Source organism: Ornithorhynchus anatinus, chromosome 12 (assembly GCF_004115215.2).
Source record: "Ornithorhynchus anatinus isolate Pmale09 chromosome 12, mOrnAna1.pri.v4, whole genome shotgun sequence".
NCBI classification, from domain to species: domain Eukaryota; kingdom Metazoa; phylum Chordata; class Mammalia; order Monotremata; family Ornithorhynchidae; genus Ornithorhynchus; species Ornithorhynchus anatinus.
This window is the reverse complement of record NC_041739.1, coordinates 11,878,470-11,899,634: the sequence shown is the minus strand read 5'-3', so window position 1 is coordinate 11,899,634 and position 21,165 is coordinate 11,878,470. Positions and strand designations below refer to the sequence as shown.

Genomic DNA, 21,165 nt, shown 5'->3' with positions numbered 1-21,165 from the left:
ATTTGGTATTCACCCCAACCTCAGTGGTAGATTCAGAAATAGAGCTGGTAATAGCCTGAATACGGAAAGATAAATAAGTGAATAAATCAGTATAGTATATGAATCACTAAATAAATAGGTGCTAGGCTTGGGTGTGTGTATGTGTGGTGACCAGTGGCTGTAGGGATGACATCCTGGGATGGTGGAATTTAACTGGGAGATGTTCCCTGCAAGAGGTGGATTTTCAGAAAGACTTTAAAGATGTGGAGATGTGGAGATTTGTGATCTCAAAACCTTTAATGCAAGGGGAGTTCCAGGCAGTAAGTGGGAATGAGGAAGAGAGAGAGAGTTCCATACAGTAAGTGAAGGCAAGGAAAGAGCAAAGGGTTAGAGGCAGGCAAGTTGAAAGAGAGGATAATGAGAATATTAACTTGTGAGGGGTAAGGAGCTCAGGTTGGAGAGTCTCAAGTTAAGCAGCACACCTGTAAGAGGAAGAGAGTTGGAAGCGACATGAAGATAGTGGTCTATTTTGCTTGGTGTGGAAGTAAACGGGAAGCCATTTAAAGGTTTTGAGGAGTGGAGTAAGCAATGTATGTTGGTTTCATTTGGTTATAGTTGATCCGGGCTGCAGAGTGTAATACAGACTGGAGAGCTGGAGAAGGTAAAACCTCCACTGAGAAGGTTCACAATGTGCAAAAAGTCCTGGTCATTGCCCTGAAGACACTCACTCCTTCAGCTCTCTCACTTATCAACTCCCTTCTACCACTATAACCCAGCTCACACTCTTCCCTCTTCCCAAGTTAACCTTATCTCTGTACCTCATTCTCGACTCTTTCTTCCTCTTGTCTGAAATTCCCTTCAACCTTAAATCTTAAAGTCTAATAATAATAATAATGTTGGTATTTGTTAAGCGCTTACTACGTGCAGAGCACTTTTCTTAGCGCTGGGGTAGATACAGGGTAATCAGGTTGTCCCACGTGAGCTTCACAGTCTTAGTCCCCATTTTACAGATGAAGTCACTGAGGCACAGAGAAGTTAAGTGACTTGCCCACAGTCACACAGCTGACAAGTGGCAGAACTGGGATTTGAACCCATGACCTCATACTCCCAAGCCTACTGAACTCCCCACCTTCAAAGATCACCCAAAGTCCACCTCCTCCAGGATGTATTCCCTGACTGAAACTAATCGGCACCAGCTGCCCTTAGCCCTTATGTTTATTCACCTCCTTGGAACAAGTGTGCATATTATAGACTCAGAGTTATGGATCCTCTCATCCTTCCACATTGCTGTTAATTGTTTCTCTAGTGTTACATCACCAACTATTTGTGAATATCTTATGTCTGTGAGTCTTCCCCATTAGATTGTTAGGTCTTTAGACTCTCCCAGGCATCCTTGATTGACTATAGGGTATTTAACTCAATGCATTTAACTCTACTTTCTGGATGCTAAGTGGATGAAATTTAGACCAAGATGTCCACGTAACAGAGGAGAAACCTTAGAGTCAATACTACTCAACTTTCCCCAGCTCCTATCATGGGAAGAAGAACGCTCAGAGGATTGGCTATCCCTTCTCCTGACTAAAGACACCTGCTTATCTTCTTCCCAGCACGATGTCTGAGGGTGGACTGTCATCAGGCTTCACAGAAAGGCCACATCTGGGAATCCTACTGCTTCAAAATAATCTGGGATTTACATAGCAAATCTTGTTATGAAGTGGCTTAGTGGCAAGAGCCCGGGCTTGGGAGTCAGAGGACGTGAGTTTTAATCCCAGCTCTGCTGTCTGCGTGTGACCTTGGGTGAGCCACTTCACCTCTGTGTGTCTCAGTTACCTCATCTGTAAAATGGGGATGAAGATTTTGAGCCTCACATGGGACGACCTGATGACCCTGTATCTACCCCAGCGCTTAGAAGAGCACTCTGCACATAGTAAGTGCTTAACAAATACCATCATTATTATTAATATTACTGTTATTATTAAAAGGGCAGGCAAGACTTCAAATCTTTAAATTGTCTTATGCCCAACTGAGGGACTATAACACAGGCCTGACAGTCGGGGGATCTGCAATCTAACCCCAGCTTTGCCCCTTGCCTGCTCTTGTAATATTGGGTAAGACCCTTAACTTCTCTGGGCCTCAGTTTTTTCACCTGTAAAATGGGGACTCAAATACTCGGTCTCCCCCACTTATAGACTGTGAGCCCCATGTGGGATAGCAACTCTGTCTGACCTGATTATGTTGCATCTACCCCAGTTCTTGGTGCAGTTCTTGGTACATAGAACACGCTTAACCAATACCACAATTTTGTTATTATTATTGATAAAAACAAGACCAAGAGATATCCTATAATATTCGGTTTTGCCAAACTCCGTGCTTTCTCAGACTTTCTCAGGTGAGTTTTCCTTCCATTTATCAAACAACACATAAAACACTTCTGTGCTTTTTACAATTAGTCCCCATGGCAGATATAACATTGCATGGCTAAATCTGGCTGAGTGAAAATCCCAGTATTCCCAAAGCAGGATTCTCTAGGAAATGCTGCTCTGCTCTGCTTAGTTCTACAACACCGATGCTGTTTATTGACTTGTGCTCAGAAAACGCATTGTGCAATTTACACTAGTCATTGACAAATACATCCATGGTAAGAGACGGTAGCTATATTGTGGAGCGATATCCAGCTCTTACTGGAGCTTGACGACGCAATCAAAATAAACTTTGCCTGGAGTAGGAAACAAGGATCTTCATTTTTCATGTCAATTTCAGGAATGATTGCCTCTCAAATAACCTTGAACAGCCTTTATTTTGATATTTGGGGCACTGTGGAATTTGAAGGAATTCAGAAAGTATAACACCTTTCAAAAAAAGAAAAATGAATTATAATTTCTGGAGAAATCAATCTTTCATTGTTAAAAGTCCCAGAAAATATTTTATACATGTTACTTCAAAAATTGCAAATATGCACCCATTTTTCATTTGGATCTGTTTATTCCCAACTCTGTCCGAAGTCCCAAAGTTATGTTCTTTTTTGCCTGTGTTGTAGAACCCCAGAGTCACGGTCAGCAATTTTAATGTACCTGGACAATGGGGTGGCATTTTTCTAGGCAATAAAGAAAACTTTTCGAAATTAAAATGGAGTCATTTGGTGCTTAGTAAAGAATTCAGGGACATAGTGTTTCTTGGGCTATAAGATGCTCATTTGCATGAAAGAAATGCATTAGTAAATTCATATTTAACTGCTGAAAAAGATTTGCTATAGTAAGTAAAGGGTATCAGTGTGGCCTAGTGGAACTAAGAAGGTCTGGGGGTGAAGCGATCTGGACTCAAGTCCCAGTGCTAACATTGACCTTCTATGTGATCTTGAGCGAGTCACTTAACCTCCTGGGCCTCTGTTCCTTGACTTTAAAATGAGGATAAAATACATTTGAGTCCCACGAGGGATAACCTTGCGTGTACCCCAGTTCTGAGAACAGATTATAATGTTTTATTTGTGGACATTTGGTGTCCTATTCACCCACCATTTCCTATCCTGGGTCTGCACGAGAAATTAAGAGAAATTAAGTGGTGGACATTTTGAGAAGGGTTTTTCCCCTTTTCTCCCAGAGAAGAGAAACCATGTCCTTCCATTATTTTGAAGACCAATGACTCACAGTTTTTTAAAAATCTCTTCCTACCGAGCTCAGGTAGAATTAAAAAAAAGAACGATCTCATCTAGAAAAATGTAAGAAGACAACACATTAAAACATATTGCTTCTCACAATAGCCAAATATCAGCAAGAATAGATTTAGATAGCTCTCTGTTCAGTGTCTTTGATAAGTGTGACAATACTGTTCTCAACATAAAACTTTCAAAATTTTCGCTACTAAAATTTTAGAAAGATATTATATGTAATTAGATGATGCACTGAATCTTTGGTAAAATGGGAGATGGTGTTCTATTTCTCTAACTTTACATATTTAATGTTCAAGTTCCTGACATTTTAAAGTTTGAACTAACGTCAGGACTCAATTTCATCTCTTACAACAGCTTGGAGATCTCATGTGTCACGTTGAATAATGTCATAATGTTCCAAGATGTGTATTTTCCTGAATGTCAGCAGCCATGTCTCTTCCATTTTCAGCTTGAGGGTTCTGAGATGTCTTTGGCTTGACCTGCTAGAATTCCTAAAAGAACTTATTGAAAGTACAGATATTTGTGCCGAGGAACCAAATTCAATTCTGATGATGTTTCAGGGAAAATGCCAGGACTTCTATGACCACCAGAGTAAGCTATGGTGTGTACAGAGTTGTCTTTCTATATTAGGACAATAATTTTCATTCCTTTCAATTAATAATACTCTTGAAAAACAATGCTTTATTCTTACCTGAGAAGAATAGGTATGACCATCCGATCCACACACAGAATTGGTGTAAACTACTGGACACTGCTTGCAGCTGGATGGAATAGGGCCCCGCCACTGCTTTTGGCCTACACCAGCTTCTTTCAAACTGGAAAAGAAGACAGAGGAGATTTGACCATGTTTTAGTAGATTACAGATGAATGGAGAGATCTGAAAATTAGAATGACTTTTCCTTAGCTTTAAGGCCATTTCTCTGGAAAGGTGATGTTAATATGAATCAGATAGTGAAGAACCGTATTTAGCAGTGGGAGCCCCATGCAGCAATCAATTGATCAATCAATGGTATTGAGTGCTTACTATGTGCAGAGCACTGAACTAAGCGCTTGGGTGAGTACAACGCAACAAAATTAGTGGACATGTTTCCTGCCCATAATGAATTTACAGTCTAGAAGGGGATACAGACATTAATTAAAAAAAATCGTTGGTATTAATCGTGCAGAGGACACTCAGCTTGTGGGAGAATACAACAGAGTTGATAGTCACTTTCCCTGCCCACAAGGAGCTGACAGTCTGGAAGGGAGACAGACAATATAAATAAGTATATTACTGTATGAACCTCAGTGCTGTGGAACTGAAAATGAGTTGAATAGCCAGTGTTAAAAAGGTAAAGAGTACGGTGACTGTGTCTTACCTGACTGCATTTAGCCCAGGGATTAGTCAATAGTAAGCATTTTACAAATACTAATATTATTATTATCATTATCATTATTATCATTATTATTGTCAGGGTTTTAAAATTTTTAATTGATTATAATAATAATGATAACGATGGTACTTGATAAGCGCTTACTATGGTTTCTGATGGTTCCTGGCCCCGTCAGATGCATGAAAATAATAATAATAATGTTGGTATTTGTTAAGCGCTTACTATGTGCCAAGCACTGTTCTAAGCGCTGGGGTAGACATAGGGGAATCAGGTTGTCCCACGTGGGGCTCAGTCTTAATCCCCATTTTACAGATGAGGCCACCTCACAATTTGCCCATGTAGAGGGAACTAACTCTGGATTACAAGCTGTGCGATGAGCCAGGAGAAAGTACTTTGAATTTTCTCAAGCTTATAGTGTCCAAAACTAATATGGTAAGCCCTGGAGACTGTACCAATCAAAGCTTTAATAGTCTCACTTCTACCAGAGAGGACAAATAACAGGTTTAACATCATCAGACACAGCAATGCTAAAACAGAATCTTTTCGAGGCAAAGATAAGGAGAGGTTGAGGCCACCATTTGGGTAAGTGAAAAAAGCAAACAATTCTGCCTGAATTACTGGATAACTAAGGTTGACTCCGCTTTGATTATTGAAATAGCGGAGTCAGAGAGCAGTTAAGTGAACTTGCCTAAGTTCACATAGCAGACAAATGGCAGAGCCAGAATTAGAACCCAGGTTCCCTGACTCCCAGACCCTTGGTCTTTCAACTAGGCCATTCTGCTTCTCAAAAATTCTATTAAAATATTATGTACTATATACCTATTATTAAAAATAATTCCTGGAAAAATAAGTCTTAAATAGAACAACTAATTGCATCCTTGACAGAGGGAAAATAATGCTCCATATTTTCCAAAATGAATCACGTTAAGCTGTAAATGAAAAAGAAAAGAAACCTGTGAGCTGGATTTATCACTGGTGTTGGACCTGTCCAATGGAGTGGGTGAAATGGAAAAGAGGGTGAGGGGCCCCTTCACGATGCTCATGGGGACAGATGGAGGGGGAATTGGAAACCACAAGACACCATGGAAAATGAGAGAGAATGAGAAAGAGAGAGAGTAGGGGAGAGGAAGACCACTGGGGCTCAAGGGGAAGGGAGCTGAGCATGTGAAACCTATTTATTATGGAATTCATTCAGTAGTATTTATTGAGTGCCTACTATGTGCAGAGGAATGACGCATGGGGTTTGCATTCATCCTGAAGGAAAGCCAAACTGTTGTCGTGTTTGGGTTGCCCTCCAGAAGGCTAGGCTAGCTCTCTGAAAATCTGCAACTCAATTCTGACGCTAATTCCGGAACTGAGAGAAATGCTTTGGAGTGTAGGACCTCAAGTTGCTTCCATCCTTTGGTGTTCTGTGGTGTTCCCTAGGTCTCCTAGGCCTAACCTAAACACTTGGCATTCCATACTGCTCCAAAATCACCTCGGGTTTTGAGCTTTGGGAACTCTTATTGCCTCTGGCAAAATTCAATCCGGTGGCTTCTGGTAAGCAACTTTGGCCTCGGCCAGTTCAATTAATACAACAGCATTAAGCCAGCTTTGGGTCATTCTGATAGGAAAAAAGAGCCCAAAATCAATTATTTGATTTAAAATGAAATGGGAATTGGATGATTTAATTAAATACTTAAATGAAATGATGATCTTTTCAGCAGAAAAATCAGATCAATTTCACAAAGGTCAAAGAAAAACAGGAGCCCAGTAAATGTAAAAAATGTAATTCATTAGATATACTACATCTCAGGAACTCTTCCTCTATCTGTTCCTTTGAATGACACACTGGCTCTAAAGAATCAGATCCAATCTTAATGTTACAAAATTGATACTGTGGAAAAGGTTAAATCAACATATGGTCCAAGGAAATTGTTTAGAATAACATTCCTGATCCGGGAAGGCAAAGAGTTTAGGGATGTCCAATAATTAATGTGATATAGCACCTTTAGGACCCCAAATATTCATCTAGAGAAGGAAGTACATTTCATATGACCCAAGCAGAAAATATGTTTGCTATAAATGGCTCAAGTACAACTAGATGGAGTTTTACAGCACAATACAGCTGCAAATCTGTAAAATGGGGATTCAATACTTGTTGTCCCTCCCCATTAGGCTTTTAACCACTCCAATAACCAATAATTTGATTGACTGATTGATTAAGAGGGAGAACAACCCTATTTTGCAGATGAAGAAATTGGGGCAAAGAGAAGTTAAATGACTTTGCCATAGACACACAGCAAATAAGTGGCAGAATCATGTTGAGAACTTAGGTCATCTGACTCCCAGACCCGCATTCCTTCCGCTAGACCACATTGTTTCCTGGGATGGGATAGGAGGAGAGAATAGTATCCTTACACATGCAAATGGTATAAGAGCCTTGAGTAGGGAGAATCTCAAGGGCTGGTGCTGGGTGATGGAATTGTGCTATCTGTGATTGGGTAAGAGGCAGAGGAGACATACTTGGGGAAATTCTCAGTATAAAAAAAAAAATAATTCCTTGAATAATAGATTAATGGCTACCAAATGAAAAGAAATTGCTCAATATGTGATTTTATGACTATTCATATTAAAAATTACTTTGGTTCCAATTCTATTATGGAGACATTTGACAACTCTACTACCGAAATGACTGTTATGAAATGGCTTTGAGAATAGCATAAAATGACACAGGGAGCTGCAGAAGGGCAAATATGTAAGAAAGGTAAGGGGAATTTTTTTTTTTTCCTAATAGCTTCTGTTTATCACCTGTTCAGAGCAATTTAGCTGTTTAGAGCAAAGAGAAAGTACCAGCAGCAGGGTGTTTTGTGCACAGTAGGTCCTTACACATACAAATAAATAAATGAATGAATAAATGAATGGAGCTGGAGCTGTAAGTACAATAGCAAACACAAAAGAAATGACCTTAAAATGCCACCAACTCTTACTCAAGGAAAACCTAACGATAATTAAAAAAAAAATCAGGGATTCACTTATGACTTAAAGGCACTCATGATGCCTCACTCATTTTGATCCAGATAAATTAATTATTCAATCAATCAATGATATTTCCTGGGCACTTACTATATGCACAGCCCTGTACTAAACACTTGGGATACTACAACAGAATTAGCAGACAGGTTTCCTACCCATAACGAACTTGCAGTCTCGAGGGGAAGACAGACATTAACATGAATAAATAAGTAATCTACAATCAAATCAATACAAATCACATACATGATGTATAATTTAAATGTCTGTACCTAAGTGCTGTGGAATTGTGGGTGGGGCAAATAGCTGATGGTCCAAGTGCTTAGATCCAGCACTTGGGAGAAGTACAATATAGAGAGTAGACATGATCCCCAGCTACAAGGAGGTTATAACCAGGAAATCCAATTAAATCTAAATGAATCCAATCAAATTGTGTTTTACTAAGACCCAAATGAATTTGTTCTTTTAAAAATTGAAAAAAAATGCTGATCACATTAAACAGAATATTACTTAGTGATCAGCTGTTTACATTTGTTTTTTAATGAAAATAATTATTCTTAAACTATTCTAATTTGAACATTTGAGTGATGACCTCCAAATCCAAATTTTGGAATGAAGTAACAAAGACCTTGTTTCCTGAAATATGTGAATTTGTGCTTTTCAAGGGAGAGATTTGTATGATATATATTCAATATACTCTAGGTACAATGGTACTAAGTGTTTGGGAAAATACAATAGATGCAGAAGTCACATTTTCTGCCTAGAAAGAGACTGATGACTCATTATTTCATATCCATAATACATCTTGATTTAACCAAGTATTTTAGGACAATTTTGTCATCCAGGTACTAGTATACTTGACTTTTAAAACAACATCCCGATTGCTATGATGATACTTGTTATAATTACTGGGTTATATCTTGTCGTGTGATCACTTAACAAGCAATGCAAATTTTTTTAAGTACCTTGTATGTTAATCTAAGTGTGTGACCTTTTCCTAATAGATTTTTTTCAGATATTTCTCTTTGATTTACCATCTCCCATGAACTGCGGCTGTTTTTCATTTTATGCCACCAGTAGAATTACTAAGCAGCTGTCGATCAAACCATGCATATCATTTTTCCTTTTGAAGAGTCAGAATGTTAATCAGGATTACTGACTTAAGTGTCCTGAAACGTATACCTGTTCCATTTTCAGAGCAAAATTTCAATAATAGGTGATACTAAATAAATACAGATAAATTAAGTAATATTTCATCTTACAATAGGTTCAGTGGAACTAGGGTAACTATTTGAGCTACATCCTTCCTTTGTCCTTGCTTTATTTAGTATTAAGATAGAAATACAAGTGATTTGATTACGAATGCAGTGGAAGGCAAGAACAGAAAATGCTGTTAGGTTACAAGGTGACTGACTGAGCTAAAATCTCTCATTCTTTTCTGATGTGTAAATGAATGAGGGCTATTCAAACCTTAAAAGTACCAAAATATGATTGAAAATAATGATCACCCAAATGCTGTGCTTGAATGAACTATTTCTTAGGGGAACTGTAAACTCTTCCAGATATGCTATGGCTTTGAGGCCCCTAGTGTTACATTTAGGACACAGAAGGAGTGATTTGCTAAATGGTAATTAGCAAAGCATGTATCAATTTCCTTCCACAATCCTCTAGAGGATTATGCAGTATTAACAGTATTTATTGAGGGCTTACTTTGTGCAGAGTTCTACCACACAACCAACTGGGTACACTTCTCAAAACACAGCACTCCATTTGTGTTACGCCAAAACCTAAATCTTAGCCAATGACATAAGCTTGATGGATGGGTGTGAATTTGCTGTTAGAGGCTTACTATTCCATTATCTCATATCTGTGTATTCTGACTAAAATTTCAGACTGTCTCGGTCTGTTCTTCTAGAACACAGGAGTTGGGGTCTTAGAGAACCTTGCCTTAAGGAGAAATCATGTTGTAGCAATTGTGTCTTGACAGATACGTATATGCACTACCATTTCTTCCAACCCTGAATCATGCCTATCCTAAAACTTACACATTTTCAGAAGAACATTCTCTAGTTCCTCGAAAGTGGTCTAATCAAAACTCATAATAAGAATAAGCATTATGATCAAACTGGTATATTTGCCCTCATATATGGGCAGAGAGACATCATGACCCATAAGCTAGGTGTCACTGTCTCTAATGATAAAAGGATCATAACAATTTGGTTAAGCAGTTAATTCTTCTTCTGCTTGCATGCTGAGTTTCTAAAAAAAAGTCCCAAATCACCATTCTCAGTTTGACACAATTCAGGCTCTACTCATTTAAATGAATGGCATTTAATAATATTATAGTTAAGAGTGATTTCTCTCTACTTTGCAAATAATGTAGACTCAATTCTGGAATTTCAAGGGAAAAGTTATTTGTATACAGAAGTCAAATACCACCACATTCTAGATTTTTATAGCTTTGAGACACCCATATTGAACCTTGAATTAATAGGCCTTTCCAAGCAACTTGGTAGCACAATGTAAAAAGTCACAATACCCAAGAGGACTGCAAATAAACAAATGGATAATTTGATGCACCCTTCTAAATTTATAACCCCACACTTTCTGGGGTATTGAAGAAGTAGACTTGAATAGGTTTATAGCTATAAAGGGATATTAGGAGAGTATATATCTAGACAGTGTTCACAACTCTGAAATACCTCACTCCCCGAGCCACCTATGATCCCCGCAATTCCTCTAAGTAATGCGCTGACACCCTTTCCTTCCTGATGTCAAATTGCTCTTTTCTCACCACATACTTTTCTAGAGGCTGTCAGGGATTATTTTACAAAAGACTAGAAAGAAAAGCATCTTTATTTTAACAGACTCTGAGAGCACTAAATGGTTTCTCAAAGTGGAATTTTTAGCTTTCTTCTTAACAAGGGGTGCATACATGTCCCAGACTTCTGTATTTATGTTCCTTGCTTCCATTCCCTCAGCTGAAGGAGTCAGGGATGAGGAGCTGATGGATAATAAAGGCCTGCAGTTCCAATGCCATGGGAAATTATAGCCCAGAACATGAAAAATCTAGTGGTGTTTCCTCACAAATGTGCATTCATTCATTCATTCATTCAATAGTATTTATTGAGCGCTTACTATGTGCAGAGCACTATACTAAGCGCTTGGAATGAACAAGTTGGCAACAGATAGAGACAGTCCCTGCCATTTGACGGGCTTACGTTCTAATCGGGGGAGACGGACAGACAAGAACAATGGCAATAAATAGAGTCAAGGGGAAGAACATCTCGTAAAAACAATGGCAACTAAATAGAATCAAGGCGATGTACATTTCATTAACAAAATAAATAGGGTAATGGAAATATATACAGTTGAGCAGACGAGTACAGTGCTGTGGGGATGGGAAGGGAGAGGGGGAGGAGCAGAGGGAAAGGAGGAAAAGAGTGTTTAGCTGCGGAGAGGTGAAGGGGGGCGGTAGAGGGAGTAGAGGGAGAAGAGGAGCTCAGTCTGGGAAGGCCTCTTGGAGGAGGTGAGTTTTAAGTAGGGTTTTGAAGAGGGGAAGAGAATCAGTTTGGCGGAGGTGAGGAGGGAGGGCGTTCCAGGACCGCAGGAGGACGTGACCCAGGGGTCGACGGCGGGATAGGCGAGACAGAGGGACAGTGAGGAGGTGGGCAGCAGAGGAGCGAAGCGTGCGGGGTGGGCGGTAGAAAAAGAGAAGGGAGGAGAGGTAGGAAGGGGCAAGGTGATGGAGAGCCTTGAAGCCTAGAGTGAGGAGTTTTTGTTTGGAGCGGAGGTTGATAGGCAACCACTGGAGTTGTTTAAGAAGGGGAGTGACACGCCCAGATAGTTTCTGCAGGAAGATGAGCCGGGCAGCGGAGTGAAGAATAGACTGGAGCGGGGCGAGAGAGGAGGAAGGGAGGTCAGAGAGAAGGCTGACACAGTAGTCTAGCCGGGATATAACGAGCGCCTGTAGCAGTAAGGTAGCCGTTTGGGTGGAGAGGAAAGGGCGGATCTTGGCGATATTGTAAAGGTGAAACCGGCAGGTCTCGGTAACGGATAGGATGTGTGGGGTGAACGAGAGAGATGAGTCAAGGATGACACCAAGATCGCGGGCCTGAGAGACGGGAAGGATGGTCGTGCCATCCACGGTGATAGAGAAGTCTGGGAGAGGACCGGGTTTGGGAGGGAAGATGAGGAGCTCAGTCTTGCTCATGTTGAGTTTTAGGTGGCGGGCCGACATCCAGGTGGAAACGTCCTGGAGGCGGGAGGAGATGCGAGCCTGAAGGGAGGGGGAGAGGACGGGGCGGAGATGTAGATCTGCGTGTCATCTGCGTAGAGATGGTAGTCAAAGCCATGAGAGCGAATGAGTTCACCAAGGGAGTGAGTGTAAATGGAGAACAGAATAGGGACGAGAACTGAACCTTGAGGAACTCCAACAGTTAAAGGATGGGAGGGGGAGGAGGCGCCAGCGAAGGAGACCGAGAATGACCAGCCAGAGAGGTAAGAGGAGAACCAGGAGAGGACAGAGTCCGTGAAGCCAAGGTGAGATAAGGTATGGAGGAGGAGGGGATGGTCGACAGTGTCAAAGGCAGCAGAGAGGTCAAGGAGGATCAGAATGGAGTAGAAGCCATTGGATTTGGCAAGAAGGAGTCATGGGTTACCTTAGAGAGAGCAGTCTCGGTAGAGTGGAGGAGACGGAAGCCAGATTGGAGGGGGTCTAGGAGAGAATGGGAGTTAAGGAATTCTAAGCATCGATTGTAGACGACTCATTCTAGGATTTTGGAAAGGAAGGGTAGTAGGGAGGTAAGGCGATAACTGGAGGGGGAAGTGGGGGTACAGGTGCAGGTACAAGTGCAGGTACAAAAGGAAAGCTTGGAAATCTTCCTTTCTACTGATCTCAACCAGGACAATATGGTTCCTACTGCCATGTCCTGACTGGGAAAAGTCTGGGATGTGGGAAAAAAAATGCACATTTTTTATGGTACTTGTTAGGTGCTTATTATGTGGCAGGCACTGTACTAAACTTCACAGTTGCTATAAACCAATCAAGTTGGGCCCAGTCCATGTCCCACATCGGGTGCACATTTTACAGATCAGGTAACTGGGGCAAACCAGGATAAATGACTTGTCCTTCTGACACAAAGGCCCACATTCTTTTCACTAGGCCACAGTGATTCTTTATAGTATAAGTAGGGAGGAACTGCAACTGAACTAGCCTGTATAATAAAGGATTGGACACCATCAGGAAAATGTCTACTACTTAGCAAATTTATCTGCCCAGAAATTGGAGAATTTATCTAAGCTCTTGTCTACCTCCACTCTTCACTGGACTACAGCAAGGTTGTGTGCCAGAACCAGTCCTGTTCAACCGTGGCTTGAGGATATGAAAATGGCCCTGGCATTTTGACACAGAAAATATTTGGATTCATTCATTCATTCATTCATTCATTAGTATTTATTGAGCGCTTACTATGTGCAGAGCACTGTACTAAGCGCTTGTAATGTACAATTCGGCAACAGATAGAGACAATTCCTGCCCTTTGACGGGCTTCAGGAAAGTCTTCCCATTGCCTTTACAGACTTTGAGAATCATACTATGAGATTTCATCAGAAACTGCTGAATGCAAATGACCGTGCTCTTGAGCTCAAATAGACAGGGGACAAAAAAGTAATGAGGAACTGTTTAATAGAGTTGGCATAGTGTTATGTACCATCAAAAAAATCCTGAAATAAACCTGAAGCTCCTGCCTGCACTAGAGAAATCTTACACAAAATCAGAGACTTTTCACTTGAAACTATGCTGCCCTTGTATCCACTATCCACTATATAGTCAGTGCCTTCTACAATGATGCACAAAGACAAAGAGATAGAAAAGCAAATAAGAAGGTGAGTGTGTCCTTTGGGCAATTCGCAAGATTGGTGACAAGGTCTCCTATTCCCATGGTGGCTGTGAAATTTAGACTTATTACAGAAGGCACACCTAGCTTATTTTCCCATTTCATCGGGATTGCCTGCAGGCACTAAGCATCCAATAGACAAAGAAATGTCAACAACAAAGCTCTGGATGATATTAGCCATTTCATCATGGATATTCAAATGTACATTCATTTACTTTGATTTCTCTTTTTGTAAAACTTTTTCTGTCTTCCCCATTGACACTTCCCAAGCACTTCATACAGTACATTGCACCAAGTGGTTGCTCAAAGATGTATTATCAACCAATCAGTAGTATTTTTTGAGCACTTACTATGTGCAGAACACTGTACAATAGTAGAGTAGGAGTTGCTAGGCAAAATCCCTACCTGTGAGAAGTTTACACAATAATTTAAAGTTAGGGGCAGCAACTGAATGTAAAGAATATGTACATAAATTCATTCATTCAATCGTTTTTATTGAGTGCTTACTGTGTGCAGAGCACTGTACTAAGCGCTTATGCAGTTGGGGTATGAGTGCTATTAGACCTAGACCCCCCCAAACACACACACACCACATTCAACTCCTTGAGCAGGTCCATCAGCTCATTTATGAAATTTATTCAACGTCGCAAGACACAATGGGACTTCAAACAGAATCACAGCTGAAGTTCTGGAACAAAAAGTCAGGCTCCAAGTATTGAAGCTAGAGTGAGATCTTCTTCAGATGTCGTCGGGTCTTTTCCGACCTATAGCGACTCCACAGACACATCCTCTTCAGAGCATCCCATCTTCTGTCAAAGTCATTCTGATATGTTTATCCACGGGTTTTTCTTGGTAAAGACATGGCAGTGGTTTGCCATTGTCTTTGGTTAACATTTTGATCATCTGATCCATCCGTCTTTGACTGTTTCCTATGCTGCTGCTGTTCAGCACAGGTGAGATAGGAGAAGACAATTGTAGCAATGAGAAATGTCTCCCCCTTTAGACTGTAAGCTCCTCATAAGGAGGGTTTCAAATCTACCAACTCTAACATATTATATTCTCCCAAGTACCATGCTCTGCACACAGCAAGCTCTCAAAAAATGCTACTGATTGATTAACTGCGTTGTTGATTACACACAGATCACTGATAGTAAACCCACCCACTTGGGTAGGTTCTTAAGTTTAATTCTGCCATCTTTAAATACGAAGGACAGAGAGGGACGGAGTAAAGGAAGCGATGAAACTTGCGAAAGGATTGCTCCTAACCTTAAAGCAAGACAATGCCTGGCATTTAGCCCACAATCCTTTTCAGTCTCTGTTCTTCAGCATGACCATTCGTCCTAAACTGTTTAGTCATTCTGGCTGCAGCAGAGGCTGGCCCGAATCATCTCTGGAGATCCCTTCCGGCTCTTTGTTTCTATCGTCGCACACATTAAGTGTCTCTTGGGGCATGGCGCTGAATTGGTAGCTTAAAGACTTAAACTGTCTATCTGGTCGCTGTTGGCAGGCATGGCAGTACTCATGGCTCGACTACTTCACTTAATGTGCCGCACTAATGGGACTGACTGGTTGACCGTGCAGAGAATAGATGACTGCAGGATAGCTAAGATGAAGGCAGCAGAAGGGCAGCAACTGCTAACAGAAGGGAGGAAGGAAAGCTATGCATCGCAGGAGATCTCCAACCTCTGAGGCCTGGCTGTGGATAGAGCACACGTTCTTGAGCAGGAGTCAGAGATGGATGGCTGATTCATTCTGAGCAACTGCTCAAATGAGAGTTTCCTATAATCACTACTGTCTCTCCCTTCGGCGATCCCGACACCCTCTGATCTGCAGCTTTAAGTCCTTGCTATTCAGTCCTCCCTTAGCCCCACAGCCATTATGTACACATCCATAATTTATTTTAAACCTGTTCCTTCTCTAGACTGTAAGTTCCTTGCCTACCGACTCCGTTTTGCTGTACTCCTCCAAAGTGATTCAACAAGTGCTCTGCACACAGTAAACTATCAATAAATCCTATTGGTCAATTGACCATTTAGCCCATTCCAGCAGCGATGTGCAGTGGCTGTTCCACACCGGCATGCTGAACATACATCTGAGTGGTCAGTTGTCCCTCAGTGACATGTATGCTATTTTAGGGGAACCTGAGCCAGAAAGGGGACTCTACCTTTGACTCTGATGATATCCTACTTCTCCAAATCTAATCTCAGGGCTCAGAATCCCCATAGATGCTCAAATATTCTCATAAGGAGAGTTCAAAGAATCCACAACTAAACGAAAGTCTTCATTATTTGCTCAGCCACCTCAGTAATAAAAATGATAATAATAATTACTGGTATTTAAGTACTTTCTATATGCCAAGCATTGTAATCTCCCTAGCTCTTAGTATGCTCTGCACATGGTACGTGCACAATAAATACCATATATTGATTGATCAATAATGAGATTAAATCTGTGCTGGGGAATTATCTGTCCTTAAGCGCACAGAAATTAGCTATGGAAGAAAATCAAGAAATCTAGGCAAAGCAGACTAATAATAATTTAAAGCCACTTTCTCCTGGTGAAGGATTCTCCAGCAAGAGTAGTAGTCTCAGTCGTTGCTATACCAAACTCTGGAATATTTGGGAAGGGATGGGTTGGGATTGGATAGGATGGGATAGGATGGGATGGAGCAGACTTGGAGCAGACCACAAAGCAAGAATAGATTCAATCCTTTAAAGAATCACAGATTTGTTCATTTCACTCTTATTCAGGCAGCCACTTCAAGAAATTATTAGAACCATTGATGAATGGTTTTAGCTTGGATGAATGGTCTGATCTCATTTTTCTCTATTCCATTGTTTCTGGAGGCTCAGGGCTTCCTGTAGAAATGAATTTTTCATGGCCCAATGTATACAGGGTCGCCTATGTAGATGCGATCTTGATGAGAGTGGATAAAGCACCTGCAAATCCTTCTTTCAGCTCTTAGTGCAAATAATCCCCTCCATCCATAATCATTTTCTCTACCTATGCTTTTGACCATTTCTGACAAAAAAGGGCAATCCCATCACATGTCTATTCGTATGCTAGTGCTGGTAAGGTTTTCAATTCCTCTAAACTAGCTCTCTTCCGCCTTTCAAAACACTACTGAGCTCACCTCATCCAGGAAGCCTTCCCAGACTGAGTCCCCCTTTTCCTCTGCTCCTCCTACCCTTCCCATCATCCCTATTCCCTCTCTCTGCTCTACCCCCTCCCCCGCCCCACAGCACTTGTGTATATTTGTACACATTTATTATTCTATTTACTTTATTAATGATGTTTATACATCTATAATTCTTTTTATCTATTTTGATCATATTGATGCTTACTTGTCTTGTTTTGTTTTGTTGTCTGTCCCCTCCTTGTAGACTGTGAGCCCTTTGTTAGGGAGGGATTGTCTCTAACTGGTGCCCAATTGTACTCTCAAGTGCTCAAGTAAAGTGCTCTGCACAGTAAGCGCTTAATAAATATGACTGACTGAACGACTGAATGAATTTTCAAACTCAATTAAAATCCATTCCCTACTACCCATCTTCTCAACTATTCTTTTACCTACTGCTTAGTGGGTAGGGAGGAAAAAATTCCCAGAATGCACCAGACTCATTTTCATTTCCTCTACAGTAATACAGTGGCTGGTTAAAACATGGTGAAATAGCACTGATCCATGCCCAACAACTAGCCAAACCCTCTACTGCTGGAAAACTCCAAGGGCAACCCTCAAACCCTGAGGCGTCAGTGGAATACAGAGATGCTCAGTTGTTTGGGTCACTCATGGGAGACCCCATTCAGACCACAATTACTGTGGGGTTGAGAGTTGGACTAATTATACCCCCAGTCCAACCAGGAGCCTGAAGGTCCCGATTCTGGGGGTTCTGAGGCTGCTGGATACTCAGGATCCCCCAAAGGCAATCGTAATTTTAAGGTACCCTTTCATATGTGAAAAAATCGCTGAGTCTTTCCAGACTCCAGAAGAAAGCCACACTGTAGCCTCCTCTTGGGCAGTGAGCATGTCTAGCAACTCTCATATATTGTAATCTCCCAAGTACACACAGTCAGTGCTCAATAAATATGATTGATTGGTTCATTGAAATCATAGGACACTTCCAGGCTGTTCCAGGATTATTCATTCATTCATATTTATTGAACACATACTGTGTGCAAAGCATTGTATTAAGTGCTTGAGACAGTACAATATAACAAAAGATAGACACATTCCTGTCCGCAATGTGCTCACAGTCTAGAGAGCTAGACTGGGAGTCAGAAGGATTTTATGCGATTCAGTGATAGCTGAAATCAGGACTATCTGGACTTGCCACAGACTAACTTGTCTTTATGCTAATTTTCCATTTCCTCACACTGTCCAAAACGGACCATTTCTCCTTTTACTTTAATTTGATCTACCTGAATCAAAATGTATTCAAGAAATGCAAAAAAAAAAAGTAATAGCCTTCATTCCTATTTAGCTGAAATAGATGAGAGGTTATTGGTTAAGGTATGGCCCATTAACAACAGTCCTTGGTAGAAATGGGAGGGAACATGTGAGAATGTTATTGAACTATTCTGGGGCATCATTGGTTTGCAAATCATTTAACAGTACAGTGCCAGTTTAATCAGAGTAAAGGCAGGATTCCCAGAGCAAACATTAGCCGTGATCATGGATAATGCAAAGATTAACAATAATATCTTCTGATACTTCATTTCACTCTGAAAGATAGACGGAGAAGTGAGCTGCAAGCTGAGAAGGGTTTACTATACTTACATTCTTTATTTTTTAAATCCAGTACTAATACAAGAAGGTAAAACTTTTGTTATCATTGCACCAAAATAGCCAGATGTCTAGTAATCTTGGTAACCTTCTGCAGCTCTAATTAGCAAACTGCATGCTCTGCTGTTAAGCATTTCTTCCTCCTACCTCCATAACATTTTAGTGTCTGTCTTGCCCTCTGGATGGTAACACTCTTGGGGCTAGGGCTCATGTTTAATATATTGTCTTTTCCCAAACACACTGTACAGTCCTTTCAGTACAGTAGATACCCTACAAATACTACTGATGATTGACTGAAACTCTTTGCTTTTGTGCTACTGCATTAGCAAACACTTTTCCTCTGTCTACAGTGTCAGGGGTTCATATGTAAAAATGATGAACAAAATCTTCTAAGGCATGGCATTGTTCTGGTAGTGCTTACCAGATATTTCTAGAATTTCCAGATACTTTATTCAAGCTCCCGATTGAATCAATAATCAGCTGCCTTTGGCATTGTGGACCACCCCTTCTTCTCAACACATTATCCAACCTTGGCTTCATGGACTCCGTCCTTTCCTGCTTCTCCTCTTATCTCTCTGGCCGTTCATTCTCAGTCTAGTTCGCAGGCTTCTCCTCCCCCTCCCATCCCCTAAATGTAAGGATTCCTCAAGGGTCAATTTGTTGGTCCCCTTCTATTCTCCCTCTAAACTCACTCCCTTGGTAAACTTATTCATTCCCATGGCCTCAACTATTATCACTTTGCTGATGACACCCAAATCTCTATCTCCTTCCCTGTTCTCTCTCTCCCCACCTCAGGCTCGCATCTCCTATTGCCATCAGGACATCTCTAATTTGGATGTCCTCCTACCACCTAAAACTCAACATGCCCAAGACAGAGCTCCTTATCTTCCCTCCAAAACCCTGCCCTCTCCCTGACTTTCCCATCACTGTAGACAGCAACAACCATCCTTCCTGTCTCACAAGTCCGCAACCTTGCTGTCATCTTTGACTCTGTTCTCTCATTCATTTCACATATCCAATTACTCACCAAAGCCTGCCAATCTCACCTTCCCAGCATCACCAAGATCCTCCCTTTCCTCTCCATCCAAACTGCTACTTTCTTGGTACAATTACTCATTCTATCCCGACTGGATTACTGCATCAGCCTCCTTTCTGATCTCCCAACCTCCTGTCTCTCCCCACTTCAGTCCATACTTCACTCTGCTTCCCCGGATTATCCTTCTACAGAAACGTTCTGGGCATGTCACCCCTTCCTCAAAAATCTCTGGTGGTTGCCTATCAACCTTCCTATCAAACAAAAACTCCTCGCTATTGGCTTCAAAGCTCTCCATCACCTTGCCCCTTCTCCCCTCACCTTCTCTCGTTCTACATCCCAGCCTGCATACTCACTCCTCTGGTCCTAACCTTCTCACTGTGCCTCATTCTCACCTATCCCACCATCGACCCCTGGCCCATGTCCTACTTCGGTCCTGTAACACTCTCCCTCCTCAAATCTGCCAATTCCGCACAATGGTGTGGGCAGTGATTGTCTCTATTGCTGAATTGTACTTTCCAAGCACTTCATACAGTGCTCTGCACATAGTAAGCATTCAATAAATACAACTGACTGAATGAATGAATGTAAACACCCTTAACATGTTTTCATTTCATTCCTCTCTTCAGCCTATACGCATTTATTTGCATATTCAGTTATTTACTCAGTTCTTTTATCCAGATACATTTGTATTACTCTCTCTTTTATCCTTGTTCTTTCTCCTCCTCTCATTATTACTAAATTATTTTTGTGTGCTGTGTCTATACCTCACTGCATTAGAAGCTTTTAGAGGATGGTGATTATGAATCTCGATACTATTTCTTTCTCTCAAGTTCTTAATTCAGAACTTCGCATTCGGTAGGCATTTCATTGTCTCTATTGCCGAACTGTACTTTCCAAGTGCTCAGTACAGTGCTCTGCACACAGTAAGTGCTCAATAAATAGGACTGAATGAATATGTCACTGATGGCAATTATCTTTAAATTCACTTTTTAGGCTATTAAATCTGGTGGTGTTCCACAGACAGTGTACAGACATAAATGAAAATAACTACTGCTTTGAAATGACTGGAGATCCGATGCTAATCAAGCAACTAATTGTATTTTTTGAGGGTTGACTGTGTGCAGTGCACTGTACTAAGCAGTTGGGAAAGCAATCAATCAATCAGTGGTATTTATTGAGCACTTAATATTTGTAGAACATCGTACTAGTCACTTGCAAAAGTACAATAAAACAGAATTAACAGATGCATTCCCTGCCTGTAATGATCTCATAGTCTAGGGGTGAAGAAAGACATTGATATGAATGAATAAGCAATTTATAAAAATTTAAAGCTACGTACACAAGTGGTGTGGGGTTGGGGATGGGGCGAATAACAAATGTCTCAAGATTACAGATGCATAGATGATGCAGAATGGAGAGTG

General features: G+C 41.0%; 1 protein-coding gene across 2 annotated transcripts in view; it reads right to left on the bottom strand.

Moving 5' to 3' along the window:
* SPOCK3 (SPARC (osteonectin), cwcv and kazal like domains proteoglycan 3) overlaps positions 1-21,165 on the bottom strand; it is a 320,500-nt gene that overhangs the window by 98,486 nt on the left and 200,849 nt on the right. For both annotated transcript variants that reach the window (XM_001507312.4, XM_001507350.4), the window contains one exon: positions 4,338-4,461. In XM_001507312.4, the coding sequence (XP_001507362.1) occupies positions 4,338-4,461 (124 nt within the window). The remainder of the gene's footprint in view (positions 1-4,337; positions 4,462-21,165) is intronic.